We start from the raw sequence: 21,343 nt of genomic DNA on the forward strand, positions 1-21,343 counted from the left end.
ATAAGTCCCACTAAATCCCCCCGGAATCAAAAATGACAAAATCTCATCATCAATCATGAAGCACTCGATAACCTGATGCCTGCATCAAGAGATCAACAACCGCCCAATAGAGTGATCATGTCGCCTGCCATGATATCATTTAAATATTTAATTGTCTAATCAAACTATCCAGTGTTTATACAAGGTTTTGTTCCACAGAAAGACTTACACGGCACACTCTACCTTTGCATCTTAGCAATTGGAAATTTCTGTCACCATCCCACGCACTGCTGATTCCTGGCATTTGCCATAAATTACTTTCACAGAAAGGGATGTATAACAGTATAATTGCCATGTAGTGCTCATAAAAAGAGTGGTCTCTCCTTGTTAATTATAGCATCTCATTGGCATTAAAAAAATTATAAGTATGGCTCATGGGGCATGATGCATTGATAACATAGTAAGGAAAAGCTGCCAAAAAGAAATAAAGCCATCCTCCTTTAATTTTGGCTCATTAGCTCCCTTAGATCCCAGGATTTCTATTTGTTCAGGAAATTATTGCTTGGGTGCTCATTGATTGCAGGGGGAAAAAAATCAGGAAGTTCAAACTACAAAAAGGAGAGAGAGAGAGAGGTTTTCCATTGAGGTCCCTCCATCTCTACCAAGCTCTGTTGTTGCTTTCCCTATTTGACTCCCTTCCAATTCCCGTAAAACATTCCTTTCCATCAACACTTTCCATCTCTGTTCTCTGCCAGCCCTTCTCTCGCTTGATTCCTTTCAAAGCCTCCATCCTTCCTTCTCTTCGCTGTGTTTCTTGGTCTGGTATTGAGAAGGGACTCGGGATCTCGACTGTCTCTGTCTACTCTTCTCTCTTCTCCCCCTTGATTGCTTTCGCACTTCCATGGAGTTCTCTTTAGAGCTCATTCTAGGTTCCAAAAAGGAGTTTAGAAGGTCAAGTGAAGAGTTGCTTGGGGTGCTTTGAGAGTTGAAGCAGCTCCGAGCGCAGTTCCGAGGTGATATTTTTTTTGTTTTTCTCTTGTTTCCTTGCTTTTTGGGTGGAAAAATTGGAGGAGATGACAGCAGAAGAGAGAAAGTGGAGCATGGGGAGAGAAGGTGGGCCCAAAGACCAGTTTCCGGTCGGCTTGCGGGTTCTGGCCGTTGACGATGATCCAATTTGCCTCAGGTTGCTTGAGGCTCTTTTGCTTCAATGCCAGTATCAAGGTTGGATCTTTTTTACTCCTCTTTCCTCTTAATATCTCCTTTCTCTAATTTTGTCGATCTTGGTTTCGGATTTTGTCATTATGGGACAAATTGGTACAGGCTATTAATTTCCCACATGAAAAGATTTGATCTTGATTTCTTGTTTATGTTAATTTGTTGTTGTGTTTTCCTTTGTCTCTTTATAATATATATATATATATATATATATATATATATATATATATATATATATACGGTGGTGTCTTAATTTCATTTTTGATTTGGGTCAAGTTTGGATTTTCTTTCTTTCTTTCTTTCTGTTTTACAATTCAATTGGGATCCGTTTAAAGAGTTTATTCGGTTCTTGTAGTTACGACGACTAATCAGGCTATCATGGCTCTGAAGATGCTGAGGGAGAACAAAGACAAGTTTGATCTGGTCATCAGTGATGTCCATATGCCCGACATGGATGGTTTCAAATTGTTGGAGCTTGTGGGCCTCGAAATGGACCTCCCAGTCATCAGTAAGTCTTGGATGTTGTCTCAGTTTTTCCAGTCATCCTAATAATGAGGATATTGTCGATCTTCTTTAATTCAAAGCTTATTCATCTTTAATCAGGAGTAGTGACAAGTAGGTTTATAGACAGAATACGTTTAACAGTGACAAGAAAGATTTTTGATTAAAAATGGTTTTATACTCCATTTGTGCTTTTTAGCATCGCTGTGGTACCTTAATATATTTATTGAGTTTTTGTCAGTCATATCTTGAAATTTTTAGTTGTTAGTAAACGCAGTTGCTGAACAAAGAAAATCTGTAATACAGTGCTATCGGCCAATGGTGAGACGAAAGCAGTGATGAAGGGGATAGCCCATGGTGCCTGCGACTATCTTTTGAAACCTGTTCGGATTGAAGAACTCAGGAACATATGGCAGCATGTGGTTAGGAGGAGGAAATTTGATAGCAAAGATCATAATAATTATGATAACGGGGATGATTCTGATAAGGCCCAGCAGGGTCAGACTACTGGTGGATCATCTGATCATGGCGGGAAACTCAACAGAAAGAGGAAGGACCAGAATGAGGATGATGAAGATGATGGTCAGGAAAACATGCATGAGAATGAAGAACTGTCCACTCAGAAAAAGCCGAGGGTTGTGTGGTCCGTTGAGCTGCATCGAAAATTTGTAGCTGCTGTCAATCAGTTGGGAATTGACAGTAAGATCTTTCCTGCCACAGCTGTTTTTTGTCACTTCCTGTTTTAGGGATGGACTGAATGTTACTGAAAAGTTTGTGCTTGATGTTTCTGTTTATCTTTCTGTTACAGAGGCTGTGCCTAAGAGAATACTTGATCTGATGAATGTTGAAAAGCTCACAAGGGAAAATGTTGCAAGCCACCTACAGGTACTCCATTTGTTTTGGTTGTCGATTTCCTTTTCCCCCTCTCATTTTTTTTTGTTTTTTTTTGAATTGGCATGCTATGCTGGTATTGAGGTAAACACTGCCAAAAATTTCTGTACTGTTATCCTGATAAATAGGGCCTTTTTGTACTTGATGATGTCCTGGACATTAGTAGATGTTGTTCTAATGTCCAATTAGTCAAGTCCTCTTGAATGTTTAGTGTAATGAAGGAGCAATATTTTGAAGAAAAGAGCATATTTGATAACCATAGTGCTCCAATTGGGTTATATAGCTGCCCATCTCCCATTCATATTGTATCATCTCTGAGTAGGTAACTGTGTTCCTGCTTTGAAGCTGACTGCAAATGTTCTAATTGCAGAAGTACAGGCTCTACCTCAAAAGACTCAGTGCTGTGGCAAGCCAACAAGCTAACATGGTTGCTGCTTTTGGGGGGAGAGACCCCTCCTCTTTACATATCGGTTCTTTGGACGGATATGGAAATTTTCATGCATTGGCTGCTTCTGGTCAGCTACCAGCCCTTTCATCTTTCCAAACAAATGGAGTGCTAAGTAGAACAAATCCGGCTGGATATGGACTGCGTGGTTTTGCTACCTCAGGAATAGTTCAACCTGAACATACCCATTGCAACACAAACAATCCCATCAATGATCTTAGTAAGCTTCAGCACATTAGTCTACCAGGAAGCCAACATGGGAAGTTGCTCCAGGGGATGCCCACAACATTGGAATTAGACCAATTGCAACAACACAAGAGGATGCAGGAAGCAAGTATCCATTTACCTGGTGGTTTCTCTGGTGCTAGACTGGCTACTGGCAGCTCCAGTAACTCATTTGTCAATGTAACAAACAGCCCATTGTTATCACAAGCATATCGGCAGCATACACAGTCAAAGGGGCTGGGCAATCACTCTTCTGTAGGAATACCATCCATGAGCTCAGACCCTTTCCACATGAGTGTTGGTGGTTCTTCCCATTTGCCTGATCTTGGTAGATGTAATGACACCTGGCAGGATGCTGTTCCATTAACCAGCTATACATCCAACACTTTGTCTATGAATGCCCCTTTTCATCATAATGACTTAGCTAATATGGGAGCCAGTGTTCCAGTAGTTTCACACATAGACAGAAATCGTCTGAATATTTCTTCCAGCAGTGTAGTAGCGGCACCTCCGCATGATGCTGTCACTGGAAGACTTGTGCAGTGCCAGGCCAGCTCTCTTGGTGGGAACACGATGCTAATGCCTTCAGCTATAGAGGAAGACTCAAAGTTCTTGAACTTCGGAAGTGCAGGCACCACTAAACAGAAATCAAAGGAGGCAAATCAAGACCATATTCATGAACCTAATCTTATATTCAATTCTTATTCAAATTCTTCATTGTCAAGTAAGCTTATAGTTGATTCTATTGCTGAGAATCAGAGACTGAACAACGGTTATCTAAGCAAAAAGTTGGACATAAATGGGGTTGGCCAAACAAATTTTATTGCTCCAGTTCCTGAACAGAATTGCAAGATTGATAAGTCAACCACCAATATCCAGCCGACCTTTAAGGAGGATTCTACTTTGGAGATTTCTAAATCGCTGGGTGGATTCAATTCTAGTGGCTGCAGCTTTTTAGATGATTTGGTCAATTCCATGATCAAACCGGTATGATCCATTTTCATTTGTTTACATGTTGCTCTAAATGTTACTTTTTTCGTCTTCTGCGTAGCATTGCTAATTATTGGTGGTGCCTGTGGCTTACTGAAATGCTTATTTGGTGGTAAGCAAAGTTCTCAATGTAAGGTTTGATTTGGAAGATAAAACATATCAGATGTGTTTTACAATAAAATAGAACTATCACATCTTCAAAAACGGGGATGCTGCTCTTCAGGATAAAGGAAATGGAATTCAAGAACTCAACTCAAAAGTAGATCGCCTTTATCTTTCATCTCTTGTTATGATCCTATCACAATGCTCCACCAGCATTGTTCAGTTTTGTCACTGTAATGGACACAGCCCTCTTATAAAGAAGCGGGTTGACAAAATTAAACTACAATAAAAGCAGTAGATATGGATGCTGTTAGAACAAACTTGAACAACCAAAAGGTTGTAATTCAAGCAAATAACTTTTTGAGCAACAAGTGCCAGCTTGGTCATTAGATTTTGTTGAAGCTCTGTTGGTTATTATTTATGAATGTAAGACTTCATTGCATCATAGTGATTCAAAATAACAGTTTGATTGGATGCTTGGATACTGAGAATCCATATTTTGTCATGTGTGATGGTCCAAGGCCAACAATTTGAGGCTATGCACTGTGCGACTTGAGGATCATTCGTTGAAGCAAATGCAAGTTTCTCGTTAGGAAATGAACCAAGAAACACTTACCACACTTTCCCTCACAAATGTTCATCACAATACGTTTACAGTGCAACTACGAATAATCTCTATGCATTTAAGGCATGCCAACTCATAGAAAGAATGGAAGACACATCAACAGATAACAACTGAAGCTGTATATCTAATAGCATGTACACAATATAACTATTATTCTATCTGCACCAAAAAACTCTCAACCATCATCACTAACCAATACATAGGTAGGAACCATTTGACATTAGATAACGCAATTTCCTAACTGGCACATTTCCCCACTGGCTATTTTTAAATTAGGAGCTCACACGAAATATAAGTCATTTTATATTACATTGTGTTGTAAGATCACAATAAGAATGCTTTTGAGTTGCCCTTTTGTAATTGGTAGTAATATTGGGCATAACTTTTGAAGCTGATGTTTTCCCTGGATGTATCTTAGGTAGGTAGCTTTTTCATTCTTTACCTAATGCAATTCGACAGTTGTAAAATTCATGGTAATGGGGCAGTCATAGTAGAGATGTAATGAGATCCCCTGACACGGAAAGGATAAAGTTACTCCTGAATTATACAGAAATACAGAATCAGCTATTAAAGTTGTAAAGGAAGATTAAATGTCTTCTTTCTACATTTACATGCTGTCTTCTTGTCAACTATGTTGTTTTGATAAATAATACAAATACATGCACACATAGACACATATATGATGTCTCAAAGCATAGACATTTTCATCAAACTTTGCTACTTACCTAGAGTCTGGAATCTTCTCACTGTTATGCAGTTCAGACAAGTTTTTCTGAGTCTCTGAGTCCCCATGGTGCCTTCTAATTATTCTGGTATTCCATGTGGTAGGTGTCTTATACTAGTAGATCTACATGATCTGCTTACAGATCAACAAGCATATAGAGGGTTATCATGGCCCTTTGATGAGTGCTGACTGCTGAGTGTATCATGTATACATATGGCTACTTATGGTGCATCACGACCTCTTATTTATTTCATCGTGAGTCGAGCACGTGTATCATGTATTACTTCATTGTGGCCTTCTAGTACATTTTGAAGTCAATGAATTTGTATATAAATTCTCTGTGTTATTATTGACCTATATATGCCAATGAGTTTTTTTATGACTGACTACTCAGAGTGCACATTCATTTTAAAAGATGGCTAATTAAATTTTTGAACAGTAGGATGCCCAATGGTAGCATTCAGAATATAATATTGTTATCTATGGTAATGTGGCCAAGCATAATTAACAACACGATGCAATTTTTAGCATGGCTATCATCTGCACTGATGCTTTTTGCTATTAGTTGGATGAAAGAAACTACGTTCTTAATTGACATGTCTACACAACCTTAAAGTTTATTAGATCCAAGAGAAAAGGTTTTAATTTGTGCATTCATATACATTGGGTTCTCCAGATGAACACTCAAATGTTACAACCTGTATAATATGCCTACCAGTTGGAGCTTTTGGACCATTTGCCTAAATGAGCATCATAAGTACATGACTAAAAGAGGTGAAACATCTAGGCTCAAATGCCCACTTGCTTGCCTTTAGTGGCAATAGGGTAATTATGATTGCTCAAACTAGGCAAGTATCATTGATGACTTTGTTTACCTACTTCGTGCCTGGATACATTTGACTCATTTTGTAGTTTATGTAAGGTTTTATGCAGTACCTTTTCAACAGCACATTCACTTAATCACCATCTGATGGTGATTTGTAAATAACTCAACATGGTAACAGACATTTTTGGTTTTACTTTAATTATGGTGAGTGGCTGCTTAACTAGTGGGTATGATATTTCCCTCCAGTACACCCTAACCAATTGACGGCTTTGAGCTTGAGGCTCTTAAGCTCATTTACAACTCTGCTCTACCTTGTGGCTAGTGCTCTGGTGATTGATAGAGGACAACTAAAGAATCATAAGGAATGCATCCTATGATCCTTTTAGAGCGTTTTCTTTGCATAATGCTACTGAGGCATAAATCCCCCCCCCTATATGGCCCTCTTTTAGATTATGTTTGAAGCTGTTCTTTTGGTCACCTTCCTCTTCATAGAATTCAATGTACTGTATCTATTTTTTTCAGAGATTGTTATTATGGTGTCTTGATGTCTTTTTTCCGTAAAAGTAAAATTAATGGGCTCCAGCATTCTTCTTTCACATGATCTGAGGTCTTTTTACAGAGAGTGGAGGGAGAAAGAAATCCTCAGGGGATTAATTTTCTGGTGTTTGGGCATTATTTATATTCTTGTACAGCAAGAATATTCTTGTGAAGTCGTTATTGCCATGATAATAGGTTTCATGGTCCCCTGTAGACACAACATGTGGGGCAATATAAAGCTGCAAAATATAAGGTAATTGATCAATGGAATGGTTCCAAGGTTTCTCAAAGAATGGGAAAATATGCACATTCCTTTACTGGCGTCTGCTAGCGGCCATAGCAAAATCTGCCCTTATACCAAGAAATATGCTGAGGAATCACCAAGTGACAAAAGACACGTTGAGATTTTTGCACCTTAACATCATGGAAGGAGATGCCAAACTGTGCACCCATGTTAGTTTATGTGGAAAACTTTAAACTGGTTATAGGTCTATTTGTATTAAAAATATGTTCAGCGAAATACTGACATTGAAGCTCAACTTTTATCTCCTATATAAATAAAACATGGAACTGCAATATTACTTGATATACACTTTACAAGAATATATTGTTTTTTCACAATATATAGACTATGTATATAGAAGAGTTAGAGTGGGCACATCTAGATACAGCAGAAACATGCATCAAAATTGTATTGAATGAATTATAATATTTCTTAGTGGTGACGGTCAATTCCTTGTACATATAATGATGAATTCAAGGCAATAATGGGGTACGATATGTATGACATCACATTAGATGTCTGTGGGGAAATCAGTAAGTCGCATGGTTTCATGCTTGTTTTAAGGAAAACAGGACAATGGATGAACAAGACTAGAGAGGTGATAGCTAATAAATAATTGGAGCTAGATCTCAGCATGTGCCTTTTACATGGTATATTAAGAAGGAGCATTTACATGGTGTACTCTTTTCTAGTCATCTATTAAAGTGGTGTCTCGGGTGGGGGGGAGGTCTTTTAACTAAAAGAAGGGCATATTTTGCAATGGAATCCCAAGAGAGAGAAACTTGAGTGCATAATAAGCTTCATGAAAAGATGGCTCAAAAGGCTTTGCATTATGATAGATGAGATTCTGTGCATTTGCATTTGTTTCCCTAATGTTGCAAATGAGCAATAAATTTATCTAGTCGGGGGATACGAGTCCATGTCACGTAGGTGTTGCCAAAGGATGTTGGCATCATTATAGTTGGAGCTAATTCCTCAAACTTTAATAAGGGATATCAAGGAGAGTTATTTACATGTGTCTTGCAAGTAGATCAACAAGTGTGGAAGATAAGAAATGTGATGTCTCTGATGGAATATTTAATTATGGTAAACAACCATATATAACATATAATGCAAAGGGAAACCTTCATATTTCGAATTTTGAGGTCTAAATCTGGTTACTTTGGCCATTGTGAATGCTATGATGTCAGGAAGGATCTCAGAGTGTAATATCTGTCTGAGATAATTTATGCGAGTCATAGAAACACGGATAGGCTATATAATCAAAAGTTATGATTGTACATAAATTGGTGAAAGTGGATACCTTGAAAGAAAATACAACAAGAATTTGAAACTAAGTTGCGATGCTCACCAACTCTTTCAGTGGTCTGGACTTGTTGCCTGTCTGGTAGTCCTACGCCACTGAATGTGTTATTATATTTCACATTAGTAACTGTGATAGAATTTCCACTGAAACAATTTGCTAAAATTAAAACTTGAGGTGTAGATTACCATAAATTATTTATATCTTGTGTTCTTTGAGGCAAATCTGGAATAGGCCTGATTCAATTCTTGAAATATTACCGTGCAACATTGGACGTCAACATAAATTCTGAATTTCCTATCCTTTTTTCCCAGTACTACTTCTATCTATTTTTAGTTTGTAACTACCGTTAAGTCACAATGTTTTCGACATGATTCCACATTTACTTTGTTGGATTTACTATTTAAGTGCTTGGATATTCATCGGTTCCTGAACAACAAATCTCCTAGAAAGATTCTTCCAATGAAACTATTATGAATTAGGACCTCATACAAGGGGTCATTAACTTAGTTGCTTGGATCAATATTTGCAATTCTAAAATGGAAGATTCAAAATATTCTTGGGGTGTCTAACATTACTATGATATTCAAGGTTTTACGAAATCACTGGGGTAAACGGAGCCTTTTGTATCACTTGCAATTGCTTTATTTGGAATGTTGTCAAACCTGGTAGATTACAAGATTGTACCTCTTAGACTACAGTTGGGATATGATAGAAGAAATATGGCTGAGGTTGTTTTGTCAGTTTTGTTTTTGGCTGTGATTTTCCTGCACATTGTTGGCTCGTCCAATCTTTCCTATCTTTGTCGTCAAATCAGATAAATATTTTTTCTGCTGAAAATTCTTAACTTACACATGAGCTTTTTTTCCCCCAGGGTAAGTGTCTTTCCTTTGTAAAATTTCAGGGTCCATTATGTTGGTAGAGGAGCTATTCCATAATATTGTGCTTGAATAGCATCAAGTGCCACATTCCAAAAGAAAATTCTCCTATGCGAGCGCATCCATTTCATGTGCAAACTATTTAAAATTCTGGCATAATACATCAGAATACACTGACTATAAATTCAATTTGTTCTTCCTATTTATTTGGATAATTTGGGTGATGGTGGATTTGATTTGTCTTTGAAAGCTTATTTCCAAGGGAAGCTGGTCAGGCATATCCTTTCTTCTATCTGCATCTTGAGGGTCTTGTTATCATTATTAGAGTAGTTTTTTCGCCATTCTACCTTCCGGCATGTTTTCGTTCATTCTTTTATCCATTTTAGTCCATTTCGTGCTATCTCTGAGTTGAATATAAACAATCAAGAATTACACAGTTCACTTATTTGTATTGCAGAATTTACAGGTGTGATGTTTCTCAGGTATCTAACTGTGTTACATTGTGCCCTGCAGGACAAGGATGACATTGCATTCATGGATGGTGACATAGGTTGCGACTTCTATCCTCTAGGTGCCTGCATGTGAAGCCCTTTGTAGGTTGTTTGGTGCTGCTGTCTAGTAAAGGAGTTTGTAACATTATTTAGTCAGTTTGTGGCAAAAGATTCTAGCTGCAATTGCTGCTACTGTTCTGATTGCTGTATAGATTAGGATCATCAGATAAGAGGTGGTATTGCATTTGGAATTTTGTGGTGCACAGCCATGGATTTTGATTTTGATTTGATGGTTTCTGTGAGCTATGATGCTAGTGATTTTGGATGTTTTTTGCTCTTGGAACCGATGTGTTGCTCCGTAGGTTCCATGGTATAGTTAGGTTATCATGCGTCACCTTGCGGAGTGCCATTTCCATAATTACATTGCTAAATATTCCATAAGGTCAGAGTAGACACCATTTAACTGTGCACACAAATCTAACTCCAATTTTTATGTATCATGGTGGCGGCATTAGCAGGTTTGAAGCGATGAGAGGACTGAAGTAATAAATTGTTTGGGCAAACCTTTATATTTTGTAACTTAATTTGCGAAAGTATGATATTTGGCGAGCAACGAGACGGTTAACATTGATTGTCAATTCATATCCACTTACCTTTTCCAGAGTTTTCTCTTGATTGTTTTCTATCATGCATTTATTTGGTGACTGGTCTAAAGTGTAAAGCCTATAATCGGGCCAGATCTTATTGATAGGCCAGATCTTGGTAACATTGTTTAACTTAAATCAGGTAAATAGATGACTCACAGATATGTCTGCTGCAGGCTCTGCTTCTAAGTTTGCATGCCGGATTCGATGAACTCTGTACTCCGAGTTGAAAGCATAATTAACTGACCGATGACAGTGGATTAAAGATAGGTGGCTTCATTAGTTCAAAATCTTGAGGACAAGCAACCTTCTCCCGGTTGGGTGGAATTCCAAGTGTCTGCTTGCCAGGATTCTGTTAAAACGAGCTTTCCTGAGTAGAGGAGGTTGGTAGGCATCAAGCTCTCAGAGTTTCAAAAGTTTAATAAATTGAACGCATGGAGAAGGAATGTTCTTTCCAAGCTTCAAGACCAAAAAGATGCCAAACTCCCTATGAGCACAGCCTAACTTTAATCAGGTATTTATTTCAATCGAACTCCAACTAATGTCGTTTATCATATTTGTGTGCTGGTTTGATAGTGCCATAAGATTTTCATATTTTCCTTGGTTGTGTGCATGGGTGCGATTTCTATTATAGCTAAGCTCGTTTGTTATTGGTGAAGTCTGGTCCATGCATGCCATAGGGTGCAAACTTTATACAACCAAGGATGGTTCGATCGATCCAATTGCCCACCCAAGCAACAAATGAGGTGGTCTAGTGGGGCACAATATATCGCATTCATCGAAACCGACCATCGACAGCATATTATTACAATGTTCTAGCGCATGGTCCAGTTGCGAAAACAAAATTATGACATAATGCGATCATACACTGCTCTAGCACAATTTGCGGGTTACCACCAACAACAAACTGTGATCAGATTTATCTACTAACAAAGAAAAATTGATATATCTCTTGCTTGTATCTTTTGTAATGATGCGTTAGGTGTCAAAGACCCCCACACTAACCTACCGCCAGGGTTGATTGCATCTTTTAATCCTTAGTAGGGTGCATCACCCAAAGAAAAGTCTATAGCCAGGGTACCCTATCACCCTACGATTCTCTTGGGATTAATCCTGAACTTCAGGCCATTTCCATCCTATTACACTTGCAGCCTAGAAAGTAGAAACTAGTCCTAGAGATCAATAACAGTTTATTAGCCTTAGTAGTAGAGATCGAGCTCTATTCCTCCAACATCCTGGTCTTGATTTCTCCACCACCCCTGGATCCGAACAATGCTCCAAAGAACCAGTGCTCGGAACACCTCGTTGGCGACCAAATGCTGGCCCACAGCCACAAAACTTCTTATAAGCAAATGCCTCTGGAGACTCCCGGTGTAGGAGTTCCTGGTGCGAAGGCTGCGATTCCTAGACCGACCACCTCTATTCCTTGGTACGCGAAGACATGATGTTGCTAGGACAAAAGCGACAAGTAGGACGTCTCGTTGGGGATGGATATGAGCCTATTTCTCATGGACAGAACCCTTCTCGTGGGCCCGGGAAGACAACATTGTTGCTAAGTTTCTCGAGAATCGAAGACTTTAGAACCGACAGCCAACCACGGCTCATGCCCCCGCTAGCTCGGTGCCATTGATATATATGTACTTCTGAACCTATGTTTTCTGTAACATAGTTAATATGTAACATAGTTGGTGTGATATGTAACCTTGTTGGTATGATATGTATGTATATCAGAGTTGTCTTGTTTCTGTGGAAGGTGGGTTGGAATAGAATCCTATGCTGCACTGAACGTTGTTTCGAATTGCGATTGTTGCCTGGATGTCGAGGAAACGGTGACCCATGCTTGATGTATGGTGACTTTCGAATACCCAGTCGCTTATTCTCTGCATCCCAGGCATTGGAGACCTTTCCAGCCTATTTGAAGGATGGTGTATACAATGCCCTGAACAAGAAGTAGGGTTTATGCAGCATACATTGCATATCACATTTAGTCGCCCGGAGTGACATTGCTCATAGTTCTTGACTCAAGTGGATGAGATGATCCATATTTCCATCCGGTGATGCCTTGAGAGCTAGGAACATCTGAGACTCCTCCACGGCAGCTTCTGCGACCTCCACCCTCTACTAATTTCATTTTATGTAGCTTTTGGGTGCAAGTTGGTTGTACACGACTAATCGTGGATCTGATCTGTGCTTCAAATTTGGATCCATAAGTGAGGCGTACATGAATCCCAAAGACCTGAAACTCATATATTGGAGTATGGATATTGTAAAATGGGGCCCAATCTGATGGAACCTGATTAAAATTGATGAATTAGTTTAAAAATCCAGATCTAATTTTATGAAATTACAAAGACTTGAGTTGAATCCAACCCAAAAATGGGCCTGATTAATTGCTTTTCAAAGTTAATCGACTTGATTTAGATTTGAATGTTAATTGAATCGGTAACCAGTCCAGCATAAGACTAGATTAAGGACAAATATATTTGGTCGCCTGCACATCCGAATCCACTTTGGGCATTTGGTAAGCTTGAAATGAATTTGAATTGACCTCCCACTTGGTCTATTTTAAGAAAGAAAAGCCCTAAAAGTGGCTTTTGGTCGAGAGGGAGCCGAACCCACTTTAGTGAAGTGGGCTCTAACTCGGCCTACACCAAACCAAACGGGTCCTAAGCAAGATTCTAATTAATCCAGCTGGTTCGAGGCCTGGAAGCTGGCTCCATGCCACGTGCGGCGCCACGTACGTGTTTTCAAGAGGCTTGTTTTGAAATTTTTTTTTTTTTTTTTTTTGCTGCTAAAGAGTGTGAATCATACCTGACAAGTATGAATGCATCTAATAAAATCGAAAAACAGAATATTTTGGAATACCGAGACAACTTTCCATCACCAGTACATAGGATGCTATCGGAGTAGCTGACTACATAATCAACCACCCAATCTGCCATTCCATTAGCTTTACGGAACACATGCTTTAAGGTCCTGCCATCCCTCACCATAGTTCAGATGTCTCGCAGCAAAGGGTGGATGTAACTGTTGCTCCTAGAGCCTCCGAATCCAACTGATGATAGTGATCGAGTTCCCTTCAGAATAATAAAACTAGCCCATAAGATATATCAAGCATAACGAAGATTAGCCCATGCGGCCCGCAGCTCTGCAACGGGTATCCGGATATCAATCTATATTTTTCGTTGGAGGCTTATTTAGGGCAACCGAGTAGTTAGATTTTGCTTGACATGTCATGTGCTGGGTCTACATCTCTTTTTTTAGGAAGGACGTGCTGGGTCCTATCACTTGGTGATGTTTGTCTATCATGCAATTAATGATGACATGGGTATATAGTCGTCCTTGAGAACATTTCTCCCAATAACATCACGGCAGGTCCCGTCATACACAACTGTATCTCCCAAGTCTGATTGATGCTTCCATGTGTGGTGTTCTTGCCGCTTCTCACGTAACAGCTAGCCTTTTTTGTTCACTAGTTGGGCTTTAATTAGCGAATTAAGTGAGCTTGGATCTATGCAATGTCACTCCTCTGTGTGTGTCTGTGTGTTGGGTCCTGCACGAGATTCAACTAGCAGTCTCATAAGCTATCAGTGAGCGACACGTTAGTCGCAAACTTTATTAGTAATGTACACACTGTAAAATTATATAAACTAATAAAAGATCGGAAACGGAAGCTTGAAGGCAAAGAGATGGTTTGCCTTTACATTGTCCCATCTAGATTACGTTTTTAATATATACCTAGTGTTGCAGGGACGGCTTTTGGCCGGAGCCTTACACAACAGCATAGCCCACATTAAGCTAGCAGAGAAAGAGGACTGCATTTCTCTCGAGGTATTGTCCGCTTTGGGCGCTCCGGCCCGCGTGTCCAGCGCAGACGGAGAGAAACTAGTGCCCTCACGGTTTTGTCCCACAAAAGAGCCCTCGAAAGGAAAGGATTTCCACCCTCCATTTAAGACCCAGAACCTTTCCGCTACTAACCGATGTGGGACTAAATTCAAGGCCCTCTCCCCCTCACAACATAGCTCCCTCAGCGGGAAGGTCCTGTATCGGATTTTACCCGCGCCAGCCCCCCAGGCAACCTGAGGGGTTGTCAATGGAGAGAGGAGGCGCCCCTTCCTGGCGCGTCATCTGTTGCGGGGATGGCCTTTGGCCGGAGTCTCACACAACAGGATAGCCCACATTAAGCTAGCAAAGAAAGAGGACGGCGTTCCTTCCGAGGTATTATCCGCTTTGGGCGCTCCGGCCCACGCGTCCAGCGCAGACGGGGGGAGACTAGTGCCCTCACGGTTTTGTCCCACAAAAGGGCCCTCGAGAGGAAAGGATTTCCACCCCCCATTTAAGGCACAGAACCTTTCCGCTACTAGCCGATGTGGGACTAAATTCAAGGCCCCCTCCCCCCACAATATGCGCCAACTGTTGCTGGAAATTGGACCCGGGGGTAGTCGTCGGCTGAGAATGTGGAGCTCCGGCGAGAGTCGGTGAGTGGTGTTCCGTCGACAAGCGGCGTCCTCCGTGGGGCCTGCAAAAAGCCGGTGGCCGGAGTTTCCGGCGCCGGCCCTCCGATGCCTAAGTCAGAGGGGGAAAAGATATATGGAGGAAAATATATCCAGAGTTTCAGCCTCTCCCATCCAAGGTAGGAGGATTCTCCTTTTATAGAGGGGCGCTGGGTGACCTGTAAGGTGACGGAGCGAAGTTGCCGTACAACCGAGCACGTCGCATGAATTGATGCACGATCATGCGAATTAGTGCCTTGCCGTAGGGGATGGGGTTGGAATCAGGGAGTTGTCACGGCCGACTGGATGCAGCCGAGTTGACTTGCCATGGAGGACCGGAGATCCGTAGGTAACAGAAACCATGCGCATTAATTGTTGAGTAAGCCGGAGGTCTACAGAGACCATGCGCATTAATTGTTGAGTAAGCCGCCAAGACGTGGTCCCAAATCGGGCCGTAGGAGGATGTGACCGCAGCGGGCAGTCGGCGAGGTCCGGCTTCCGGGATCGGATGCCTTTCGAGATCGGGCGCTTTTTAGGTCGGACGCCTTCAAGGTTGGGCGCCCTCCAGGTGGGGCGTCCTCCAGGTCGGGCGCCCTCCAGGTCGGGCGCCCTCCAGGTTGGGCGCCTCCGGCCGTGTGCTGGCGGTCTGCTCATGTGCTTTGGGACGATTTATTTTCCCCCAACACCTAGATTAACTAGGTCATTGATGATCTAAGCTGTGTCTCTTTTCTTATGTATGTGTATATATAACATTATTTTTTTTATTAGTAAATCATCTATACAATACATTAAGCGTGAGTCCGGTGGTCTTCCGAAATGACAGGTGTCGCATTGAAGTTCACCCAGATGTCGGCATTGGAGACTTCCACGCAGCGCCATGCAGTCAGTTTGAAAGAGTTGGAGAGATCGCTCTGCAGCATATCCTGAAAAAAAAAAAGAACAGTGCCTGTTTTACTAAATAAACCGTGAAACTACTTCCCTCCTTTGTACCTTAATAAAACTTGAACGGTCTGCGTTACCTCCGAAATGGGTAGCCCATTGAAATAAGAAAAAAAACAAAAGGCAGAGAAGAAAAAAAATGGATAAACAGTACCTGCATTAATGAATAAATTGTGAAACGTAGCCCAACAATATCTATCTTAATGAATGAACCGTGAAATGCCTTTCCACTAAAACAAAAAGCAAAGGAAAAAAAAAAGGAAACAATACATATCTTAATGAATGAACCGTGATACGTAGCATACATTAAAGGAGAGCTTGGTGGTCTCTTGGAACGACAAGTATCGCACTGAAGTTCACCCAAATATCGAAATTGGAGACCTCCATGCGGCGCCATCTAGCCGGTTTGAAAAGTTTGGGGAGACCGCTATGCAGCATAGTTTGAAAAAAAAGAACAGCACTTGTTTTAATGAATGAACTGTGAAACAGGTTTTCTCCCTTGTACCTGCCTTAATAAAACGTGAATGGACTGCCTTGCCTCTGGAGTAGGTAGCCCACTGAAAAAAAAAAAAAGGCAGAGAAGAAGAAAATGGAGCAAACAATATCTACATTAATGAATGAATCGTGAAACATAGCCCAACAGTACATATCTTAATAAATGAACCGTCAAATGCCTTCTCACTAAAACAAAAAGTAGAGGAAAAAAAAAGAAACGATACTGTCTTAATGAATGAACCGTGGAACATAGCCCACTGAAACAAGAAAAAAAACTCTGCAAACAAGCGTGACTATGCCATCATGCTGCTAGGCAAATATGTGTGGTCTCCTTTCCTCGTTGTAGTTGGGGTAAATGACAGCAATAGCTGTCTTGATGAAGCAACAAAAAAAAGCATAGAAAAAATGGAGGAGATTACTCTGCAAGCACGCGCGACCATGCCATCCTACTTGTAGGCAGATGTCTATGGTCGCATCACCATGTCTACTATAGATGCAGTCACCTAGGCTTCGTTTGGGAGAGCTTTTAGGGGGCCAAAAAGTACTTTCTGACCTTCCAAAAGCACTTTTGGATGAAAAAGAGTGTTTGATAAAAATTTCGCAAAGTTGTTTTATCTTTTATAAAAAGCTAAAAACAGCTTTTTGTAAGAAGCTCCATTTTGGAGCTTTTCGAAAAAGCTGTTTTGAGCTTTGTCGAAAAGTTATTTTTTTAACCAAAATACTCATAATAAAATATAACAATTACATACTTTGTCCCTTTATAAACCTAAAAATCTACTGGAGCCCTAACAAAGAACCCTAGCCATAGATCAGACTCCCTTCCGTGCAAGAAAAGATATTCTTATTTTCTATTATTGTATTATACTATAAATATAATATTATATTACATTATATCATAATACATTAATATGTTATGTTAAATAATTTAATATTATGTTATATTATGAAAAATTAATGTACGCTAATAATTATAATATTTTGTACCTTTATTATTCTATTATACTATAAATATAATATTTTTTTACTTTATATCATAATACATTGATATGTTATGTTAAATAATTTAATATTATATTAAATTATTATGCTATAGTATACAATATTATATTACTATATTATAGTAATATATATTGCATTACAATAATATTATACTATATCATATATTTATATATTAATATATGTTATATTTTATTATGCTCTCTTGTATAATACTATGCAATGTTATTTATAGTAATTTTGTCATACAAAAATACTTTCTTAGTTTGTTTACTAAATACATATTAAAGTGTCACAGCACTTTAGAAATATAGTTACCAAACAACAAATAACTTTTTATAAAAGCTCTACTTCTAACAACTCTATTTCCAAAAGCTCTACTGTCAACAGCTCCCTCAAACAAGACCTTAGTCATCCTAGCCCCGACGAGGTGTGAAGATTACTGCTCTGTTATATATGGTTGCCTGAAAAGCATTGTGACCATATCCTGTTTCTTTCCTCCTTTGTTCCTTTCTCATTCGAATATTGGGGGGTGGTTGCTGCAGGAGACCTACAACCGTCCTCTTCCCATGTCATTATTTAATAAAGGGAGGATGCAATTGACCTAAAATGTAAGTTTTTTTTTTCTCTCCTTTTCCTAGGCCAGAATATTGGGGGGTTACCAGATAAAAAAGATGGCCATCCTCTTCCTGTGCTGCGGGCGTGATAGAGGAAGGGGAGGAGAGAGGAGGGCAACATTAGGAGATGGAAGTGGGGGTATGGTAGCAGAGGATAGGGTTTGGAGGAGGGAGATGAGGAGAGAACGTACGAGAGACGAAATGAACTAGAGCAGTGTCGGGAGATGAAAGTGGGGGGTATGGTAGCAAGGGGTAGGGGTTGGAGGAGAGAGATGAGGAGAGGAGTAGAGAGAGGGAATGAGATGAAGCTCTCTAGAATTCTAGAGAGCTCAGATTTTAACTTACACTAGCACGAATCTCAAAGCGATTCGATGGTTGGGAGGGTCAGCATATCAGTACTGGCCTAAGGGCGGTGGTGTAGGGGGTATGAGGAAAGGGCAAGAGAGGGAATGAGCTGGAGCCTGGAGCTCTCTAAAATTCCAAAGAGCTCACAAATTTGAACTTATTATGCATGAATCTCAAAGCAATTCAATAGCAAATGGGTCGACATACTAATATATTTTAAGGTAACGAGTATTTTTCCAGAAAGTGAATCTCAACGTACTAATCTAGATGAAAGTTCTATATCCGGACCTTCTTCATCGCAAGTTCAAGAAGAATCTATTATTTCGACTCCCAAAAAATAGATTCATATTGAACTTTTTCAAGAAGCAACTCCGTCTAGAAAATCACCAAATACAAGCTGGTAACATACTTTAAATACTGTTTTTTTTTCTTTTTTTAAACAAAAAAAATACCGCATTACCATTGCAGAGAACTATTACCTGCATCACCTGTAAAGATATTGCGGCAGAGGTAATGCAACTTTAAACGTTTCCTCCTCGTGTATTCCTCTTTTTTTTTCATAATTTCTACTCATATTTCATTATTGAATCTCCAAAATTGAGTAATACTCTTTTAGAATTTTTCTACTCTTTTTTCCAGTTTAGACGGAGAACATATGGATTATGAACATTAAGACTTATGTAAGTCCATTTGCTAAAAAAATATTTTTTTATTATAAAAAAATATATGCGGGTTATGCGGGTAAGCTATCAATTTTTTTTTCTTTCCATTTCAGATAATTCTGCCGCGCAGCGCCGGTTACGTACTAGTATAACATCATCTTTTAGTACAGTTATCGGGTGCAATGCGTCGACTAATGATCAAAGACATGGTACGCGTCGCTTGCACCCGTCCGTACCTTTAGTTTGAGAAATTACCCATAGTGGGATTGCCATGCAGTTGAACTCCGAATTTATTCAGGTAGGTAGCTTTGCAAAGTCTGATGGCCACAATATTTAATCCACTGAAGGCTAACTAATCAATTAATTATGAGGAGCCCCAGAAGTAGGTTGGGGGCATGCACGTTCTTATGCACATGTGGCCACATAACAAGCAAGCATTTCTTCCTGTCAACAACAAGATGAGCATGAGACAACTATGTTCATATACCATTGATGAGATGCATGACATCTTTCACAACAGCATGCATGTTCATGGAAATGGGAAAAACATAATTTATTACACATCATACATGCATGTGAAAGGAACCTAGGTGAAAGCTATGAGTCGTAGGGGGCGGGGGGAATACATTCCTCTCAACTGATCTTTTCTACGTAGGTGCTCGAGTCCACACCCAAAAGGATCCTTATTTGTTTAGCTAAAAGGTGGGGAGGAGAAGGAGGAATGGAGAAAAGGGAGGGCTGGGGCTGGATAGAGGCCACAAAAGAGGGTCTCTTGGTGCCCGGAAAGAGGGGAACAGGAAGACAATGCCCGGCTTTGGCTGCACGCATGCCCACCTACAAACCAACATATCCTCTTTTCCAATGCCCTCCGGAGGGCTCCTTTCGTTGGAGGCGCCTCTCCCTTGCCACCCTGTCCCTCCCCACCCTTTGATGCCCCAATCACCACCACCCCACTCCCCTTGCCCATCAAAGCCCCTCCCCTTATTTTAATGCCACCTCTCAAGCGGCTTTTGTTCTCTCTCTCCCTCTCCCCTTCTCTCTATTAGCCTTTTGTTCCCACTCTGATTTCTAGGATACTCCTTTCCTTCTTATCAAAAAAAGGATACTCCTTTACTCATGGGAATGGGGTCAGTACACGCCATAGAGGAGAAGTTGGGGCCAGTCTAAAGTTGGAGCTCAGTTTCACGGGCGTGGCATGTTGTTTTGTGACTCTCTAGAACCGAGGCGGCTGTGGTTGGACCTCCTTCAATTGTGCGAACTGAGCTCTCTCCCTTCAACAACAAAATGTGCTCGCCCTTTAATTTGGCGATGGCTCCGGTCTACTCCTTCCTTGGCTCTTTCTGTCCCTTCAAAACTTAGGGATGGCAGTGCAGCTGCTAGAAAAGGCATGACAAAGTATTGAAGTCAAGAGTTAATGCACTAACAACAGCAGCAGCTACCACCAATAATGATAAGATGATAGTTATATATAATCCAAGCAATAACACGTAATGTTGGTGGTCCTGCATCCAATTTGAGCAAAGGTTCGGCATCCAATATGTGGACTCTCTTCTCCACTCATCAGTTTTTTTAATCCCGGGACTACAGAAAACTAAGACTGATCAAAACAGCCAGGATACAATTATATATATAAAAAATCTGATCATGGAAAGATTTCAGATAATGCTCTTTCATGAAAGGAACCATTGATTGGTTGGTCTTGGTTTATAGATCTCTCTTGTAGAGTAATCAATATATAGCTGTTACTCCTATGATCGCAGCTCACACAAATGAAACGATTCACAACTACACTGGAGCAACAACAGGAATAACGGCAGCCCACTCAGAAGAAATATTAATCATGCGATCGAATCTAGTTGCAGTAGTCTAAAATATGACGCCAGCTTCATAAATATCCAGTAACTAGTGGAACATAAGCTGAAGTTAAGTGGTAAGATCGAGCCATCAGATCACATGAAACTCTTTAATTTAGTCAGCAGGAGAAAGTCAAGCCATGGGTTCAGAACAAAAGTCAAATTATCAGAGGGCTCCGGTCTTCAGTCTGTGTGCTAACGGGATCGTTAAATCGATCCCTAAGGTGGACCAAACCTTTTTTCACCTTTTCTGAAAAAACATGCGAACCGAATTAACCCTTGGC

At 40.2% G+C, this 21,343-nt stretch overlaps 1 protein-coding gene across 4 annotated transcripts; it reads left to right on the forward strand.

Moving 5' to 3' along the window:
* Positions 1-215: 215 nt before the first annotated feature.
* On the forward strand, positions 216-10,266 carry LOC103724249 (two-component response regulator ORR22-like). 4 transcript variants are annotated; one of them, XM_039126183.3, is made up of 6 exons: positions 216-1,200; positions 1,550-1,702; positions 2,002-2,394; positions 2,504-2,580; positions 2,957-4,243; positions 10,038-10,266. In XM_039126183.3, exons 1-6 carry the CDS (start codon positions 1,053-1,055, stop codon positions 10,107-10,109), a joined length of 2,130 nt encoding a protein of 709 aa, XP_038982111.3. In that variant the 5' UTR covers positions 216-1,052; the 3' UTR covers positions 10,110-10,266. The 4 variants fall into 4 exon arrangements, with proteins under 4 accessions (XP_038982111.3, XP_088572652.2, XP_088572653.2 ...); XM_088716526.2 differs by having other exon boundaries at positions 344-1,200; positions 9,551-10,266; XM_088716527.2 differs by lacking the exon at positions 10,038-10,266 and adding an exon at positions 5,802-6,084 and having other exon boundaries at positions 344-1,200.
* The last annotated feature ends 11,077 nt before the right edge of the window (positions 10,267-21,343 follow it).

Source organism: Phoenix dactylifera, chromosome 2 (genome assembly GCF_051530095.1).
Source record: "Phoenix dactylifera cultivar Ajwa chromosome 2, Ajwa_hap1_PhDact_Kaust_v1.1, whole genome shotgun sequence".
Taxonomy (NCBI): Eukaryota; Viridiplantae; Streptophyta; class Magnoliopsida; order Arecales; family Arecaceae; genus Phoenix; species Phoenix dactylifera.

Excerpts from the sequence above, each read along its gene's own strand:
- LOC103724249 (XM_039126183.3), top strand. The coding sequence starts at position 1,053 with ATGACAGCAGAAGAGAGAAAGTGGAGCATGGGGAGAGAAGGTGGGCCC. Across the intron at positions 2,395-2,503 it reads CAATCAGTTGGGAATTGACA|AGGCTGTGCCTAAGAGAATA; the intron begins GTAAGATCTTTC and ends TTTCTGTTACAG. Across the intron at positions 4,244-10,037 it reads TCAATTCCATGATCAAACCG|GACAAGGATGACATTGCATT; the intron begins GTATGATCCATT and ends TGTGCCCTGCAG.